This window comes from Bos taurus, chromosome 22 (assembly GCF_002263795.3).
Source record: "Bos taurus isolate L1 Dominette 01449 registration number 42190680 breed Hereford chromosome 22, ARS-UCD2.0, whole genome shotgun sequence".
Lineage (NCBI taxonomy): Eukaryota > Metazoa > Chordata > Mammalia > Artiodactyla > Bovidae > Bos > Bos taurus.
This window is the reverse complement of record NC_037349.1, coordinates 59,573,460-59,591,412: the sequence shown is the minus strand read 5'-3', so window position 1 is coordinate 59,591,412 and position 17,953 is coordinate 59,573,460. Positions and strand designations below refer to the sequence as shown.

The 17,953-nt window shown below is 54.3% G+C and overlaps 1 protein-coding gene across 3 annotated transcripts in view; it reads left to right on the top strand.

Moving 5' to 3' along the window:
• Window positions 1-14,223, top strand: part of KBTBD12 (kelch repeat and BTB domain containing 12) — a 51,030-nt gene extending 36,807 nt beyond the window's left edge. For 2 of the 3 annotated variants that reach the window (XM_010818002.4, XM_005223171.5), the window contains exons 5-6: window positions 1,652-1,849; window positions 12,778-14,223. In XM_010818002.4, the coding sequence (XP_010816304.1) occupies window positions 1,652-1,849; window positions 12,778-12,959 (380 nt within the window). In that variant the 3' untranslated portion in view covers window positions 12,960-14,223. The remainder of the gene's footprint in view (window positions 1-1,651; window positions 1,850-12,777) is intronic. The other variant, NM_001192448.3, reaches the window with a different exon arrangement.
• Window positions 14,224-17,953: the final 3,730 nt, after the last annotated feature.

Genomic DNA, 17,953 nt, shown 5'->3' with positions numbered 1-17,953 from the left:
GCCGCACACGGCGGGGAGGGCCGCTGGCCACACATTGAGGCGAGGGCCGCTGGCCGCACATGGGCGGGCACGGGGTTAAATGGCAGAAGAGACGCCACCAGGCGTCCTGGGATTAGTCTCTAAGTGGCACGACGCTCTGGGCAGAGGCTGTGAGAGCCAAGAGGTCTCAATGCTGGTCTCGGTGTTGCTGTAGACACCAGAGCCAAGTGCCCCCACCGCCGCGACCCTTCTGGGACCCTCCGGGGTAGCGGAGGCTGGCACCGTCCCGACTCTGATGGGCCATGCAGAGCAGGTCGTCCGATGGGGTCTGTGTGCAGTGAGGTCACCGATGAGAGGACTGCCTTCCCCTCCAGGGACCTCACCCGCTTCCCGGGAGCTGCACTTCAGACAGGCAGAGACAGCCTGACGTTTACAGCCTCTCCTTGTGGGGCAAGCTCCTGTTTCTTATTACGGTGGCTTGGAAATCCTTGTGCCATCACTGCCCCGGTGGAGGGTGGGACTTAGAGCCATAGTTCTGTACGTGGTGTTTCTGTGAGCTTGTTGCAGCCTCTGGACTTCCGAGCGTAACCGTGTCTCCTGTGAGGTGCCTGTCATGATGCCTGCTCTCTGTTTATTTGTCCGTGTGGCTTTCCACCCCTTAGCTTCCTAACGGCAGGAAATACGCCTCAGTCCTTTCCCAGCTCATCCCGAGCGCGCTGCAGACAGCACCTGTTGAATACATCGTGTTGCCGAAAACGGAAGACACAGTGGGCATTCGGGTTTGGGGCCTCCCTTTGAACCCTACAGCTAAAATTTACCAAAGGCTGGCCCTGCCCTGAGCTGGGAAGATTCCTGCCCCTTGAGAAGAGAGGGAGAGGGGACCCGGTGGTCAGGACTCTGCCCTTGCCTTGCACCGGGTACACTTTTGATCCCTCATCAGGGAGGTAAGATCCCACAAGCTAGGAGTCGGTGCTGCCAGAAATAAAACAAAAACAGGAGGAGAGGGAGAAACGTACTGGCGACCAGGAGGGGAAAGGATGTTTGCTCGACAGCCAGGTCCCTGGAATCCTCACGACCACAGGACGGTAGATGTCGGAACTGGGCCACCCTCACACTCAGACGGCAAAGTCTTCCTCTCAAGGGAGGGTCCCTGAGAGCCAGTGTGCGTCTGCCCTGAGCGTGAGCACAGACCGACAGGCACCAGGGGTCAATGGGGTTGGGCTTGGCGGTGTGCACAGCGGGCCTCACCACTGCTTAGCAAGTATCTCAGGATAGATGTGTGGAGAGAGTAACGTGGAGACTTCCATCACCATATGTAAACTAGAGAGCCAACGGGAATTTGCTGTATGTCCCAGGGAACCCCAACAGGGGCTCTGTATCAACCTGGAGGGGTGGGATGGGAGGGAGATGGGAGGGAGGCTCAACAGGGAGGGGACGTGTGTAGATCTATGGCTGATTCAGGTTGAGGTTTGACAGAAAACAGCAAAATTCTGCAAAGCAATTATCCTTCCATTAAAATAATTAATTTTAAAAAAGAAAGAAAGCACCCCGGGAGAAGTGCCAGTGAATGAGAATGCCCAGGCTATGAGCCTGGGGTGCGGGCCACGCAGGCAGGGGGCATGCCCACGGGGACGCCCCACCCAGGTCACTCTGTCCTGTGTCTGCTCCGCAGGTGGGATCGGCTGCGTCGGCCGGGACAAGGGCCAGGTCCGGAAGTGCCTGGACGCGGTGGAGATCTATAACCCAGACGGGGACTTCTGGAGAGAGGGGCCCCCGATGCCCGTGCCCCTGCTCGCGCTGCGCTCCAACTCCACCAGTGCGGGCGCCGTGGATGGGAAGCTCTATGTCTGCGGGGGCTTCCACGGAGCAGGTACCCACGGGGCTGGAAATGCCGCGGCACCGCCCTTAACCGACCCTACAGACAGTCCCAAGACGGGGGTGGGCTGAAAGGCTGCTGCTGAGCGGCGAAAGACGGCGGGATTCTTGGCCGCGGGAGGAAAGGAATTCAATCCGGGGCCAGTGACGCGGCTTGATCGCTCAGAGCTTTTGTGTATTAAAGTTTTATTACAGTATAATAGAGATAGAGAAAGCTTCTGACACAGACATCAGAAGAGGGCAGAAAGAGTGCCCCGCTGCTAGTCTTAGCTGGATGTTATATAGCTCCTGCTGCTGCTGCTGCTAAGTCGCTTCAGTCGTGTCCGACTCTGTGGGACCCCACAGACGGCAGCCCACCAGGCTCCCCCGTCCCTGGGATTCTCCACGCAAGAACACTGGAGTGGGCTGCCATTTCCTTCTCCAATGCATGAAAGTGAACGCTAATTAGAGAAAGGGAGTGTCTCAAACTCAGAGACTGGCACCAGGCCCCTCACCCGCAACACGCACTGAGATAACCTTGGCACCAGGTGAGTCTTCCCGGGCCACCAAACGATCGGCGTGAAATCTTTAAGGCAGACTTCTAAGCAAATATACAGTTTCATTAGCACAGATTAGGAGCACAATGCATGACTGAAACATCCTGGTTGGTCGAGTGGGTTCTGAGTCTTGGGCGGAACCGACTTGCAAGCAGAGTCTGGGGTAAATGCATAGGTACCTTGACACGGCTTAAGACGAACATTTCCATAAGGAAACTGCATTGCTCAGCTCAAGGCTCAAGAACAGTGCGTGTGGAGCCAGGTGTTGTCATGACGACACAGAATTTTAAGAGAAACCTTTGTAAATTTGTATCAAGAAGGAAAAATCGTAACCTTTGTAGTTCCTTTGCTCCTGCCGCTTTAGGGAGAGAGAAAAAGAGAAAAAGTGTCTGACACTTGCAGCCTGTTTCCCCCGTTTGGAGACCCCCGGCCTTCCTGCCTGTGGCCCTCTCAGGAGACTGACTCAAAGTCGGTGACCTCTGACCTTGGGCCTTCCACCCTCGGGGTGGGGGCTGCCCCCTCCTCGGTGGGTGGGGTCGGGTCTGTAACGTGCCTGGCACACGGCGGCCCTGAAATGAGAAGGAGTTGAACACGAGGGGAGGAGGACTGATGCCTGACTGTAGAGCTTAAATACACGAGGAGCCCACGGAACAGGAGTAACCGGAAGTGCTGGTACCAGCGGCGCCTGTCCCCGAAGGAAAGTCTTACTCTTGCACTGCAGCCACTCGAGACAGATTGCTTGAAAGCACTTCTAAGATAATACCTAACCCATGCATTCATCACCAGACTCAGTCTCCATAAATCTCACTGCTTCCGTTGTTGCAATCTGCGGTATGGATTTATAACTTTTAATGCAACAGGGAGAATCTTAAATATGCATAAATCTAATAAGCGGCTGTCTCCAGAGTTTGATTAGTTGCCCTGGTAACTAAGGTGGAAAGCACTTACAGCAAAAATGATGAGAAGTCCCACTCTAACCTCCCTAATGGATGCTCGAGGCCAGGACAGGTCTAGGAAAAACATGCCTCGGGAGCACTCCCAACTTTGGACGCACGCCAGATAAAAATGGCAGAGCCCCTGAAGAAAGCCGAGCCCGTGGCACGCCTGCCCTTGTGCTGAAAGCGCATAAATATGTTTAAGTTAAAATTTCCATTAGCAACTAAGAGGCTTTGGAGATCTGTGAGCCTGACATGAGTGTGCCTTATTAGGCTCTTGATTCAAACAAGTCTTCTGCAGAAAGATATTTTTTTCAGATAATCTGGGGCATTTGAATGTGGACTGGAGTGTTAGATGGACTGGAGTATTAATACCATAAAGAACTGGTAGTTTTGTTAGGTCGTGATGATAACGGTGTGGTAGGGGCTTCCCTGGTGGTTCAGACAGTAAAGAATCTGCCCGCAATGCGGGAGACCCAACTTTGGTCCCCAGGAGGAAGGCATGGCAACGCACTCCAGTATTCTTGCCTGGGAAATCCCATGAACAGAGAAGCCTGGTGGGACATAGTCCGGGGGTTCGCAGAGTTGGACACAACCAGGGCACTAAGGGTTTCACTTTTTTCGCTGTAGCTTTTCATAAGAGAGGAAGAAAAAGGAAAAACGTTATGAACGAGTGAGACTGTGTAGAAGGTTTTATAGATAAAAATGATATGCTCTCTGAAATGTGTGTTAATCTACCCTAGCAGATGTTTTTTTTTAATTGAATGGGGACTGGGTGCTGGGAATGGCAAGAATAGATTTTACAACACTGGTGGTGTGCGGGTCATTTTTACAGCTGGACAATGGCTACAGGGGCTTTACTTATGACTTTTTTGCTTTCGTCTTGGCCACGTGGGCTGTGGGATCTTAGTTCCCCAACCAGGGATCAAACCTGGGCCCCTGGTGGTGAGAGCACGGAACTCTAACCAAGTCCGCCAAAAGCACATGTTTTCTAGTTTTTTATGCGTGAAAGGCCCCATAACAAGAAGCTTCCATTTTCCTCTCTCTATTTGTTCTTCACAGAATTTTCCAAAATGTATTTTTAATGGTTCTAATAGCTTTTATTATTATACTTTGGCCACCTGATGCGAAGAGCTGACTCATTGGAAAAGACCCTGATGCTGGGAAAGATTGAGGGCAAGAGGAGAAGGGGACGACAGAGGACGAGATGGTTGGATGGCATCACCGACTCAACAGACATGAGTTTGAGCAAACTCTGGGAGATGGTGATGGACAGGGAAGCCTAGTGTGCTGCACTCCATGGGGTCGCAGAGTCAGACAAGACTTACCGGCTGAACAACAAAATATCTTTTATATTAACCATCAGACGCTCACATAAAGGCGGTTCCTGTCACAGTAGCGAGAACCCTGGCAGGACAAGGAGATCTTGTCAGGGTCCTCGTTGGAGCCACGAGTGTGGGGAGGCCTGGGAGGGGCAGGAGAGAGCCCACGTGCCCGACCTCCCCCCACCCCCACCTGTAGGGCTCCCCTCCAGCAGTGACGGAGCTCAGCACCAACCGGGCAACAGGAAAAGGAAGAACAAACCACAGAACCCCTGCCCTCTGTCCTCTGGCTGTGGGCTCTCTCTGGAGCAGAAGGCAAGACGCAGGGCAGGCTCGGGACCTCCGGAGCAGTGGCCGGTAATCAGTGTCTAAGGATCCAGAAGATACACTGCTTCATCTCGTTCCTTGTCTTACCTTCCTTTGTATCATATTGAGTTAGAGAGCTGATATCCTGTTTTCAAGACTGTCTGAGCCAACCTCTTCTCCTGGAGCAGTAATGGATCCATAGTGCTTCTAGCCAGAGGGGGATGGGTTTACCAGGCAAGCTCTCAAAGTCCATTTTAATTATTTGCTTTGAAGACAGCAGACTGTCCGGGACTGGATGACTGAGTTGTCACAGGGGTGCTCGTGATGAAATAGGGATCTCAGGACCTGAACACAGGCTCTGAATTTTCTCTTCTTACTCAGCACAAGCCTGCACGTCCCACGTATTAACTCAGAAAACCACAGTCAAGAAATTTCTCTGGCATCTTTGGTGGCTCCGTGGTACACAACCCGCCTGCCATTGCAGGAGACACGGACAGGGAAGCGCGGCGGCCGCAGTCTACGGGGTCGCGAGGGGCGGACGTGCCTGAGCAACTGAGCTCAGCTCGATGGACACCAGAGCACATAATAAATACAGTGATAGGGTTTTGGTTAAAATGGTGGGTGGGACACCTCTGTTTTCTCCCACACTCCCTGAAAAGGACAGTACGTGGGATGAACACAGTCAGACAGAGAGAAGGGGACAGGGGACAGTGGCAACACAGAGTTGGAAGCACTTACGTGGGTGGATGAGTAGCTGCCCAGACACAGGAGCTCAGCGCTCACCTGGCAACAGGAAAAGGAAGCAGAAACCACAGAGCCCGGGAGCGGACACGCGACTGCGGGAGGGGAGTGGGCTGACGCTGACCACATGGGGACAGAGGCAGGAAGGAGACCCCCGCCATGCCCTCCCACACCCCAACAAAGACAGAAGCCGAGGATGGGGCGGGGTGGGGGAGGTGATCAGTGATAAAAACAGGGAACTTAAGAGAACAGCTACATCCTGAACCTCGAGAGCATCAGCTTTCTTCCTTCTCTGGCTCCCAGACATGGGCTGTACCTTCTAGTCAGGAGACTGGATAATTCTCCCCTGGGGATTGACCAGCAACCCCCGTCCCCGGAAAGGGAAAGCAACTCACCCTCTAAGGAACCACACAGAAAAGGCTTCCATGGTGTCCCTCTGTTACAGATAGCAAACAGCTGGGAATCATCAGACCTCCGCGGAAAGCATGTACATAACAGAGAGAAATCAAAACACAGAAACGAAGGAACAGGCTGGAGCAAACAGGCTATGCCAGGAGGAGACGTGTCCTTGGAGAGGAGAGAGAGAGTGTGCGTCGGTGCCAGAGGGCTCCTGGAGGTTACGAGCACGACAGGAGAGAAATCTACGGCAGAGAACCTAGGGTGCAGGGTGGAAGGGACATCTCAGCACCTGGAGAGGAAATGAGGGGAAGGCAGAGTATGTCTGCAATGTCCAATATTTCAATAATAGGCGTTTTAGTAAAGAAAAAAAAAGAGAGAGAAAAGAAATAGAGACAACGGCTGGATGAAACACCCCTGCAGTAAATGAGGAGAGTTTCCTGGAACTGAAGTCCCCCGATGAAAGGAAACAGCCATCCCAGCAGAGTGGGAGGAAACGGACGTGAAGTGAAGCTCAGGATGCCGGGGACACAGGAGGGTCCCGAGAGTCCCGGAGAGAAAGGGCTCGTCTCGTAGAAAGGGTCGGGAATCAGAGGAGCCACCCTTAGGAAACAGGACGCCAGAAGCCAGAAGAAAGGGAGGCCACTGCTTTCAAACGCCTACGGGAGTCACCTTCTCCCCGCACCGCCATACCTGCCGAATCACCAAGTAGGGTGTGCGTTTTCAGACGTGAGACACACTGTGTCTCCCAAAATCTGTCTCCCCCATTCCGTTTCATTAGGTTTTGCTTCACTAAAAACAGGCGTCCAAGCCAAGTAGGAGTAGGAAGTGGGGCTTCCCTGGGTGGCAAAGACTCTGAGCGCCCAGTACAGGGGGGCCAGGTTCCACCCCTTGTCAGGGAACTAGACCCTGCAGGCTGCAATGGAGACTGATGATGCTGCATGCCACACACAGCTAAGGCCCAGCGCAGGCAAACACACACATAGAAATAAAATACTTTAAAAAGAAGCATAGCTGGGGGCCAGGAGACAGAGTTAAACACTGCAAGGGCCGTCAGTCACGCTTACGGGCCATTGTAAAAGCTCCCAGTGGCTGCGCTTGGGGCTCCCCTCCTGCAGTGCAGCCCACTGACTGTTCGGGTGGCACTCTCCGCACTGCCGTGGGGCTTGGGGCTCAAGTTACTGGCAGCTTTAAAATGCGGGTGCACTGGGTCCTTCCTCCAGACCTGGGAGTTGCGGGCCATCTGCCGGTATCCATGGAGCTGCAGCAAGCTCGCTAGCAGAGTCCCAGACTCTTCACAGTTCCTGCCCGGAGTCCTGGGACTCACCCGGGTAACAGACAGGCTCACAGCCTCTGTTGTCCACCTCCAGCACAGGCTGAGGAGGCCAAGGTTACAATTCAGAAAGATCCGCGCTCATGGCACCAGTGCGTCACAGACTCACAGGATACAGGAGAGGAGGGAGCGTTTCCAGCTCTTCTGATGAGGCCAGTATTTCCCTGACAACAAAACTGCACAGACATTGCAAGAAAACCGCAGGCCACTATCCCTGAGTGAATACGGAGCCAAAGTTGTCAATGAAGACTGGCAGACTGCACACAGCAATGTGGAGAGAATCACGCACTGTGAGCGAGCAGGAGTTACCCAGGCCCGAAGTCGGCCCACAGAGATTCACCAACGTGACACTCCGTCAGTGCGTCTGTAGAAGAAAGGACAAAATCAGGTTGATCATCTCCAGAGAGGCAGAAAAGAATCTGACAAAATCCAACACCTTCCGTGGTATAAAAAACCCAAAATACGGGGACAGAAGGGGACTTGCACAACCCAGTGAAGGGCGTCTATGAAACTCCACAGGTAGCATCAGACATACGGCCAGACTGAAAGCTCTCCCCCAAGACCAGTAACAAGACCGACGCCCCCCGACCCCGTCACTTCTAGTCAACATTGTACTAATCAGGGCAGTTAGGAAAGAAAACAAACAAATCAAAGGCATCCAGATTGGAGAGGAATAGGTAACTGCCTAGGACATGGTATCTTATTTGGAAAGCCTGAAGGACCCACCAGAAAAGCTCCGAGAGGGACCTGGCTGGTGCTCCACTGCTTGGGGACTCACCTTGTGGTGCAGGAGAGGCGGGTTCGATCCCTGATCTTTGGGGAACCAAGATCCCACAAGCAGGGGGCCACTAGGCCACACGCCCACCACAGAGAAGCCAGCCTGCCGCAGAGAGGATCCACGTGCTGCAACTGAGAACAGATGCAGGAAAGCAGGTGAATATCCACAAAAGAAGAAAGCTACCAGAGCTAACACGAGTTCATCAAGGCTGTAGGACAGGAGACGAATGTACACAAATGAGCTGTATCTCCATACGCTCACAGCGGCCACTCCAAAAATAACGTCGAGAGAGCAACTCCAGGACTGCCCTGCTGGTCCGGGAGCTAACTCTGCTCCCAGCGCAGGAGGCCTGGGTTCGATCGCTGGTCAGGGAACTCGAGCCCACGTGCCGCAACTAAAGGTCCCGAGTGCTGTAACTAAGCACAGCCAAATAATTACTAAAAAAAGAAAAAATTCCATTTATAATAGTATCAGAAATAATAAGGGGCTTCTCTAGTGGCTCAGACAGTAGCAAATCTGCCTGCAGTGTAGGAGACAAGGCTTTGACCCCTGGGTTGGGATGATCCCCTGGAGAAGTGAAGGGCAACCCACTCCAGTATTCTTGCCTGGAAAATCCCATGGACAGATGAGCCTGGCGGGCCTCAGTCCACAGGGTTGCAAAAGTAACACCCACACACACAATGTGACTGCAAAAAGCTCAGCACTTGTGCAATGAAAACTGCACATCATTACAGACATTGGAAAGCCAAATAAATGGTAAGACAGCACACACAAAAATCGACAAACTGATCCTAAAATTTACATGGAAATGCAAAAGACTCAGAATACTCAAAACAATCTTGTAAAAGAAGAAGATTCATACTTCCTAATCTCGAAACTTCCTTCACACATATAGTAATAATCGACGGTGTGGCAGGGGCACCATGATAGACATGGAGATCGATGGGATATATCTGAGAGTCCAGAAATGATCCCTTATTTTAATGGCCAATTTATTTCCAATAACAGTACTAGACAATTCAATGGGGAAACGATCCCCTTTTCAGCAAATGGTGCAGGAATAATTGGCTATCCACATGCAATAACTGGATATTCATTCATGTGCAAATGAATGAAGTTTGGACCTCACACAGACACAGAAATGAACTCAAAATGGATCAAAAACCTAATCCCAAGAGGAAAAAACTATACACTTTCAGAAGAAAACATAGGCATAAATCTCTGTGATCCTCCTGAATTAGGCAATGGTTTCTTATATAAACTTAAAGCATGACTAAGAAAAAATAGATGCATTGTGCATCAAATTTTAACTTCTGTGCTCCAAAGGGCCATGTCAAGAGAGAGAAAGTGCAACCCACAGGATGGGAGAAAATATCACACATCTAATAAGCAACTTGTATCGTGAATCTGTTAAAAGTCTTACAACTTAATAATACAAAGAAAACTATTAGTAACACTCTTTTAAAAAAACTGACAAAGGATCTGAATAGATATGTATCCAATGAAAATAAAGAAATGGCCAAGGAGTCACATGACCAGCCACCAGGGAAATGCAAATCAAAGCCACAGTGAGATCATCCTTTACACCCACCAGAGTGATTGTGAGGAAAAGAAACAGATAATAACAAGTATTGACAAGGACTGGAGACGTTGGAGCCTCATACAGGGCTGGTGGGAATGTAAAATGGAGCAGCTTCTGTGGAATTTGAAACCTGAGGTTTCTGGAGTCACATCGTGTGTGTGTGTGTGTGTGTGTGTGTGTGTGTGTGTGTGTGTGTGTGTGTGTGTGTGTTACTCTTTGTAGCACCATGGACAGCAGCAATTCCCCTCCAAAGCACATACACCGGAGAAATGAAAACATCTGTCCACACAAAAACAGGCACCAGTGTTCAGAGCTGCAGGGTTTGTAGCAGGCAAAACCCGACCAACCTGAGTGTCTATCAACTAACAAACTAACAAATGGCCAAATAAAACACGGGCCATCCATACAGCGTTCCTTGGCGATAGAGGAATGAAGCTGACACAGGTTACAGTGTAAATGAACCTTGAAAGCGTTGTGCTCGGGGAAAGACGGCAGTCACAGAAGACCCCAGATGAGTCCATTCATACGAAATGCCCAGAAAAGGCAAGTGTGTGCAGATCGGATGTCAGGGGCTGGGGGAGGCGTGAACAGGAACCTACAGCTAGTGGGGACAGGGTTGCTTTCTGGGGGTGATGAAAATGCTCTCCAACCAGATGGTGCTGGTGAGACAGTGCTGTGAGCACACGGCAACCACTGAGTCACTCCCTTAAAAGAGACAACAACAGTGTGAGAGCTGGACTGTGAAGAAGGCTGAGCGCCGAAGAACGGATGCTTTTGGACTGTGGTGTCGGAGAAGACTCCTGAGGGTCCCCTGGACTGCAAGGAGATCCAACCAGTCCATCCTAAAGGAGATCAGTCCTGAATATTCATTGGAAGGACTGCTGCTTAAGCTGAAACTCCAATACTTTGGCCACCTCACGCAAAGAGCTGACTCATTTGAAAAGACCCTGATGCTGGGAAAGATTGAAGGCAGGAGGAGAAGGGGACGACAGAGGATGAGATGGCTGGATGGCATCACCGACTTGATGGACGTGAGTTTGAGTGAGCTCCGGGAGTTGGTGATGGACAGGGAGGCCTGGCGTGCCGCAATCCACGGGGTCGCAAAGAGTCGGACACGACTGAGTGACTGAACTGAACTGAATGTTTAAGAGCCAGAGAAAAATAAGAGAACATATGAGGAAAAATTATTAGAATGACTGTAGGTTTCTCCAACCAAAGAGACCAGAAGCCAATGGAGCAAAATCTAAGCACAACACACACACACACACACACACTGCCAGCTCTCTGGAATTACAAATCCAGCACAAACATCCTCCAGAACTGAAGGCAAAATGACGATCAAACTGTCTCAGGAGGAGGAAAGCTAAGAGGATGCTTTGCCAGCAAACCTGCTTTAAAGAGAGAGACAGAGAGAGGAGGAGGATCCTCTGAGCGAAGGGCAGCGGGATCGCTGAGAAGACGTCCTGGAGGAGAGACATGCAGAGGAGCCCGGGGGAGGCCGGGCTAAACGCGATGGGCGACGCGTCCTTCTCTTCAGTTCTTGCGCACGAGAATGGCAGCTGACTGGAAAACTTAGCATTGTCTGGTCGTGTTCTCAGTGTGGTTACTGTTACACAGAGAGGGCCGTCTCCCTGTCGTGACAATTAAGTGGAAAGGGGTGGAGAGCCTGAGAGTCTAGATGCGCTGAGGGGAGCTCCCTGCTCCACTTACGTGATGAGGTATAAATGCAAACAGTCCGTTCAAAGGCACTGCAACCCTTAGAACAACTACTGAAAAATAGCTGTAGAAAAAACATGCTTAATAAAAAAAATTTTTTTTAAACAAAGAAAAATAAGGAGGCTTAAAATCTCAAGATAAATTAAAATGGGATATTTAAAATATTCAAGCAATCCAGGGACTTCTCTGGTGGTCCAGTGGCTGAGAAACTGCCTTGCAGTTCAGGGGACGCCAGTTTGATCCCTGATCGGGGAACTGAGATCCCATATGCCTCAGAGCAACTAAGCCCATGAGCTGCAGCTGCTGAGCCCGCTGGTCTGGAGCCTGTGCTCCGAAAGAGGCAAGCCTGCGCAGCACAAGAGAGACCCAGGGAAGCAAAAAAGAGAGACAGAAATTCAAATAATCCAAAAATAAGAAGGGGAGACAGAGAAGATCAGAAATATGAGTTCAGTGGCTCAGGAAGATCCCCTGAAGGCAGAAACAGCAGCCAGTACTCCTGCCTGGAGAATCCCATGGACAGAGGAGCCTGGTGGCTACAGTCGCTGGGTCACAAAGAGCCGTTTGTGACTCCACACAAGGGTGAACCTGGGGACGTGGTGCTAAGCGGGACAATCCAGACCGAAACACCATCCCCGTGTGGTCTCAGTGAGACACGGACTCCAGAATAACCAAACTCACAGAAGCAGACAGTGGAGACGGGAGTGCCGGGGACTCGGGGAGGGTGGGCAGGGCAGACGAGGAGATGCTGGTCGGAAGGTCCAGACCTCCAGCTCCAAGCTGAGGGCGTTCTGGGATCTAAGGCCTGGCGGGGGACTGCAGCTGACGGTACTGGGAGCCCCCTGGCTGTCCAGTGGTCAGGACTTGGGCTATCCCAGCTGCGGCCCAGGTTCAATCTCTGGTCAGGGAACTAAGATCCTAGAAGCTGTTTGGCAGAAAAAAAAACAACCAGAAAACAACACTGCATTGTGTACCCGAGATTTGCTAAGTGTTCTCAACACACAGGGGGATCATGTGGGGTGAGGGGTGTGTGAAAAGCTTGACTGTGGGGACCATTCCACAGTGCGTGTACAACTCAGTCATGGCCTGTCTGAGGAACACCTGAATGTGAGGTGTCACGCGGCCTTTCTTCATTCCTGAAATGTCAGAAGCACCGTGTCTGCCGCGGTGCGATGTTCACGCTGTTAGCCGACTTCTGGAGCGCAGCGCCTTCTAGCGGAAGCTGCGAAACGGCGACGACGGCCTCTGGGTTCAGTGCCGCCCTTCTCTGTTGCTTTTCAGATCGCCACGAGGTTATCTGCAAGGAGATCCTGGAGCTGGACCCCTGGGAGAACCAGTGGAACGTCGTGGCCGTCGACGTCCTCATGCACGACAGCTACGACGTCTGCCTGGTGGCCAGGATGAACCCCCGCGACCTCATCCCCCCGCCATCGGATCTGGTGGAGGAGGGCGGGGGGCGCTGAGGTCAGCGTCACGGGGGGGGGCCTCCCGTGGTGTCTGCGGAGGAGGCACTGGGCATGGGGGTCCACACGTACATCCCTCACCTGGGACATGTGCGTTTGCATGCGTAGTGGCCCCCAAGCAGAGCAGCGCGTGCTGGGCGCTGCAGGGGATGTGGGTTATGCAGACAGAGGGGACCCAGCCTTTGCAATGCTTCCCCAAGGTCAGAGGGTAAGGACGGAGCTGCCCACTTGAGTCACAGTTGAGCAGCGTCGGGAAACAGCCTTCTCTCAAAATATAATTTAGGAATGTTGTTTGAACAGCCCTCGGACACCCGTCTATTTCACTCGTCATCTCTGCTTCTGGAAGCCCACTGCGTGCAAAGAGTGCATTCTGGTTGCTATCCTTCACCAATTTCCCAAGAGTTTCACGTGCACAAGACTCTTACTTAAGCAGGAACAGCCAGTGGATGCTCTCTAACTTCCCCAGGGGAGACCAGCGTAGACAGAGGCAGCTTTGGCGTAGAGCCGTGTGCCTGTGGTGTTGGTGGTCAGTCACTCAGCCGTGTTCGACTCTTTTCGAGCCTGTGCCTGCAGCACGCCAGGCCTCCCTGTCCATCACCAACTCCTGGAGTTTGCTCAGGCTCACGTCCATCGAGCCGGTAATGCCATCCAACCATCTCATCCTCTGTCGTCCCCTTGCCCTCCCACCTTCCATCTTTCCCAGCATCAGAGTCCTTTCCAATGAGTCGGTTCTTCACATCAGGTGGCCAAAGGATTGGAGCTTCAGCTTCAGCATCAGTCCTTCCAAGGAATACTCACAGTCGATTTCCTTTAGGATGGAGTGGTGGGATCTAGACGTGACTGTGAACTCTGGGAGACAGTGGAGGATGGAGGAGCCTGGAGCACTGCAGTCCCTGGGGCGCAGAGAGCAGGACCCGACCTAGAGGCTGAACAGCCGCGACAACCTCCCCTTGCTGATAGAGTTAGCAGCCCAGCCTCAAGTGTTTCCCTGTCTGCCCCGTTCTCACCTGAGTTGAAGGCTGTCCCAGTGCATGTTGGTGGGGGGCGGGGGGTGGAGTGGGGGGCCTCATAAAACCGGGACCGTTGCTGGTTCTCTTCCGTGTGAGACAGGATAGTTTGGGGCTGAGCAGGGGGCACAGGGTGGGGCTGGGGATGGTGATCCAGGCGCTGAAGCATCATCGTTCTCACTGACTGACTTTATGGTGAGCAAGTGCTGTAAAATGAGTCATTAAATAAGATCTCACGGATAAAACGCTGCGCTCATTTCGTTTCTCCTACTGCAATTCAGGGTAGCTTTCATTTGAAGAGGGGTGCTCAGCACTCCCCGGGCAGGAATCAGAGTCAGGGAGGACCATCTTCAGGGACATCAGGAGACAGGCCCAGAGCCCAGGACATGGGTAGGTGGCCAAGGACAGGATGTGGTCCCTTCCCCAGGGCAGCCAAAGCCCCAGAGGAGATGGAACCAATCACAGAAGACCCCCAGGGAGCAGAGGGAGAGACAGGAGCCACAGAGACTGAGCGTTCCTGAGATGAGCAGCTGCTGCGGCCAGTGCCCAGAGCGGGGCGGGGCGCAGCCTCGACCCTCGGAGTCTGGGAATGAGGTCCCCGGGACAGTGAGGGACAGGCCCCCTCGCCTGCGGGGCGACCTCCAGTTGGCTCTAACAAGGGCCCCCGGACTCAAAGAAGGAGGTTGGCACTACCCCCGAGCCGTCGTGTGAGTGACTCGCTTCCTGGAGCAAAGTGACCCTAACTGTGTGGGGAGTGGGGTGTGCAGCCCAGGGTGGGGGGTGGGGGGTGCAGCCCATGATAGGGGGTCCTGGGGGGCTCCTCCCACGGGCAGGTGGACAGAAAGGGCAGCCTGTGCCCAGGCCCCGCTCGGGAAGGGCGTGGCCGGGCTGGGCAAGCCGGCTCCACGTGCTCTCCGGGCGGCCGCTCCTGGGGCGCCCGCCCGCGCTGCGCCCTCCCGGGCCGGGCCGGCGGGTCCTGGAGCCCTGCGCGGCGGGGACGCGCAGTCAGTGGAGCAGCTGCTCCCCCTGGCGGCGTTCCCACAGCGAGGCCGCAGCCGGAGCCGGGGACACCGGGACGCGGGGCCACCTCTGAGGACACCGCCTGGACGGCTGCGCTAAGGCGCAGCTCGGGCCCCCGGGGAGACAGCCCGCACGGGGGATGAGCAAAAAAAACAAAAAAAAAAAAACCTGGGAGAACAGGGAAAGGGATGAGCAGGCTTCACAGAAAGGGAGCCTGGAGGGGCCAGGAAACCAGGAAAAGGAGCTCATCCGCTTGGATTCAGCGGATGAATCCAAGGAGGATTCAAGGATGCTCCAAAGGAGCAGCAAGTCCACCCGGGAGGAGGGGCCGCTTCACGCCCGTGCGGCCGGAGCCAGGCAGCCCCCGGGGGCTCCGGGCTGGCCCCTCATGGTGGACGTGCAGGCGGGCCTGGGCAGCCGCCGTGGCCTGAGCTCACACTGACAGCAGGGTTTCTGCGATGTGGGGTCAGAAGTGACCCAGCGCCCAGGACAGGAGAATGCACGAGCGTCCAGGCACGGTCCTGCTTGCAAACCCCACAGAAGTGAAGCAGATCAGAGCAGGCACGCGTCTGCGGGGGCGGGGAACCTCGGAAATACAGCGCCGAGGGCAGACAGGCAGCGAACCAGAAACCGCGCAACACCACGTGGTCGGGCTGGAAACACACACAGGAGCGCCCTGCGCGACTCAGAGACAGGCCGCGTGAAGCGGAAGAGAAAGTCTGGTGGGGGGACTCTGGGACCTGGCTGGCGACCCGGAGGGAGGGGTACACGACGCAGGGGCGGCTCTGCGGGCTCGGGGCCCTCCGAGCGTTCCGGGGCCTCAGTGGCTCTGATCCACGCCGCGCACGACTAGGGGTAATATCTGTCTTGGGTGTTTCAGGTCAGTTCAGTCGCTCAGTCGTGTCTGACTCTTTGAGACCCATGGACTGCAGCACGCCAGGCCTCCCTGTCCATCACCAACTCCCGGAGTTCACCCAAACTCCTGTCCGTCCAGTCGGTGATGCCATCCAACCATCTCACCCTCTGTCGTCCCCGTCTCCTCCCGCCTTCACTCTTCCCCAGCATCAGGGTTTCCATGGCATCTCTTACCCTGTTCTCTATACTTTTACTCTTATGATACATTTTGTAATTGTTTGGTTACAGCATTTCTCGAACGTTGTTTGGAGTGAGACCCACGCAGCGAGAGCTCCCTGGACTAACCTGGCCTGGTGCCCACTGGTCAGCGTGTGGCCTGGTCACTCAACTTGCTGCGCTTGTTCATGTTGGTGTCGGGGAGACGCTCCGACTGACCCTGTCGAGAGAATTGAGGGAGTCAGTCCTCCAGGGAGTCGTCCGGGGCCTGCGATGAGCCAGGCAGGGGGCAAGGTGGACACAGAGGCTTCGAGGCTGGGGGCAGGGGGGTGAGTGCTGTAGCTGACCCGCGCCCCCACCACGTGGGCCCCCTCCCAGGGCAGCCAGCAACGACAGGTGCACCCCGACACAGAGGCTCCTTTTCAGCAACCTTACAACCTCCTGTCTGTGTCCAGGACAGGTCCCCACGGGGCACACGTGTCTTTCCTTCTCTCCAACCTGAGCTCACTTCCCTTTACACCTGGAAGACGAGCCTTTCTCGGACAATCGGGCAGAGGAGGCTGGAACCTAAGGAAGCACTCAGTGGGCGGGGTGGTCCCCACACTTCAGGATTTACAGCAGTAATGAGCAAACTTTCTGCGTCAAGAGCTGAAAGGCAGTATTTCAGGCTTTGTGGGCTAGATGGTCTGAGTTACACAGTCTTTGCTGATTTCTGTTGAGGGGGGGAGGTGTTTTCCACATCCTTTAAAAGTGCTATTCTTGCACTGAGGCCTGTAGGGTTACAGAGATCACTTGGGGTGTGCACCCTAGGGAACTAGGGACCTAGGCTAGTGACCCCAGCCTAGACCCTCTGTGTTGGAAAGTCCAGAAGGCCCGAGACCACGTTTTCCAGGGCAGCCGCCTCCCTCTACCCCAGCCTCTGCCCTCCAGCTCACCCCACCCCTACCCAGACCCTCCTGCGGGGAGAGGGGGGTCCCCCTGGCCCCTCCCGTCCATCCCCTGGGACCCCAGGAAGGCCCACCAGGCCTGAGCCACCCGGATACAGGCCTGGCGTCCCCTGCAGACCTCATCTGGCCTACAGCCGGCAGTGGGACGGGATGTGTGGCCGTGGCTCTGCTGGCCAAAGCCCAGCCCTGCCCGGGACCGGCAACTGGCCTCCCCACTCGGCTCTCCACCACCCGCCTGCGGTTCCCTTTCCTCCTTCCACCCTCACCCTGCAGGTTTTATTCCGTTCCTACATCTCAGCCAAGCAAGCAGAAGGCCAAGACCTCGATCAGTCCGCTCCGTGTCTTTCCATCACCCTTCAGCTTGGGGAGGAAGGCCGCAGGGACGTGCAAACGGCTCCCGGGACGGCCAGCAGGGGGCACAGCTGAGCAGGGGCGGGATGGAGGAGTCGGAGTTGTTCAGGGTCCAGAGATGGAAGACACGGCTAGGCTGCGGCAGCCCGGAAACTGTACGCCCGGCTTCCAGAAACACCTTCCGCTGAGCCCAGGCCGGTGGGCATAAAGGAGGAATTTCCAGCAAAGAAAGAAAAAAAACAAGCCTCTGCGAAGGAGTCGAGCGGATCATCAGCAGAAGAGAGAAACAGGCCAGCGCAGCTTTGTAGTGGTTTTATTGAGATTAAATTCACACATCGCAACGCTCGCCTACTGAAAATGCACAGTGATTCAGTGTTCAGAGCTGTGCAACCATCACAACCACCAAGCGCAGGGCATTTTTGTATCACCCTGAAACGAAATCCCAAGGAGAGAAGGGAACAACGGGGAGAAGACACTTGGGACTGCGGGGCTGGGGTGGGCAGACCTCATGCCGACCACAGCTCTCTGCTCCGCCTGTGCGCTCTCACACAGACAGCAGCTGAAACCGGCCTACTTGGGCTCGTTAGGAAAAAGAGAC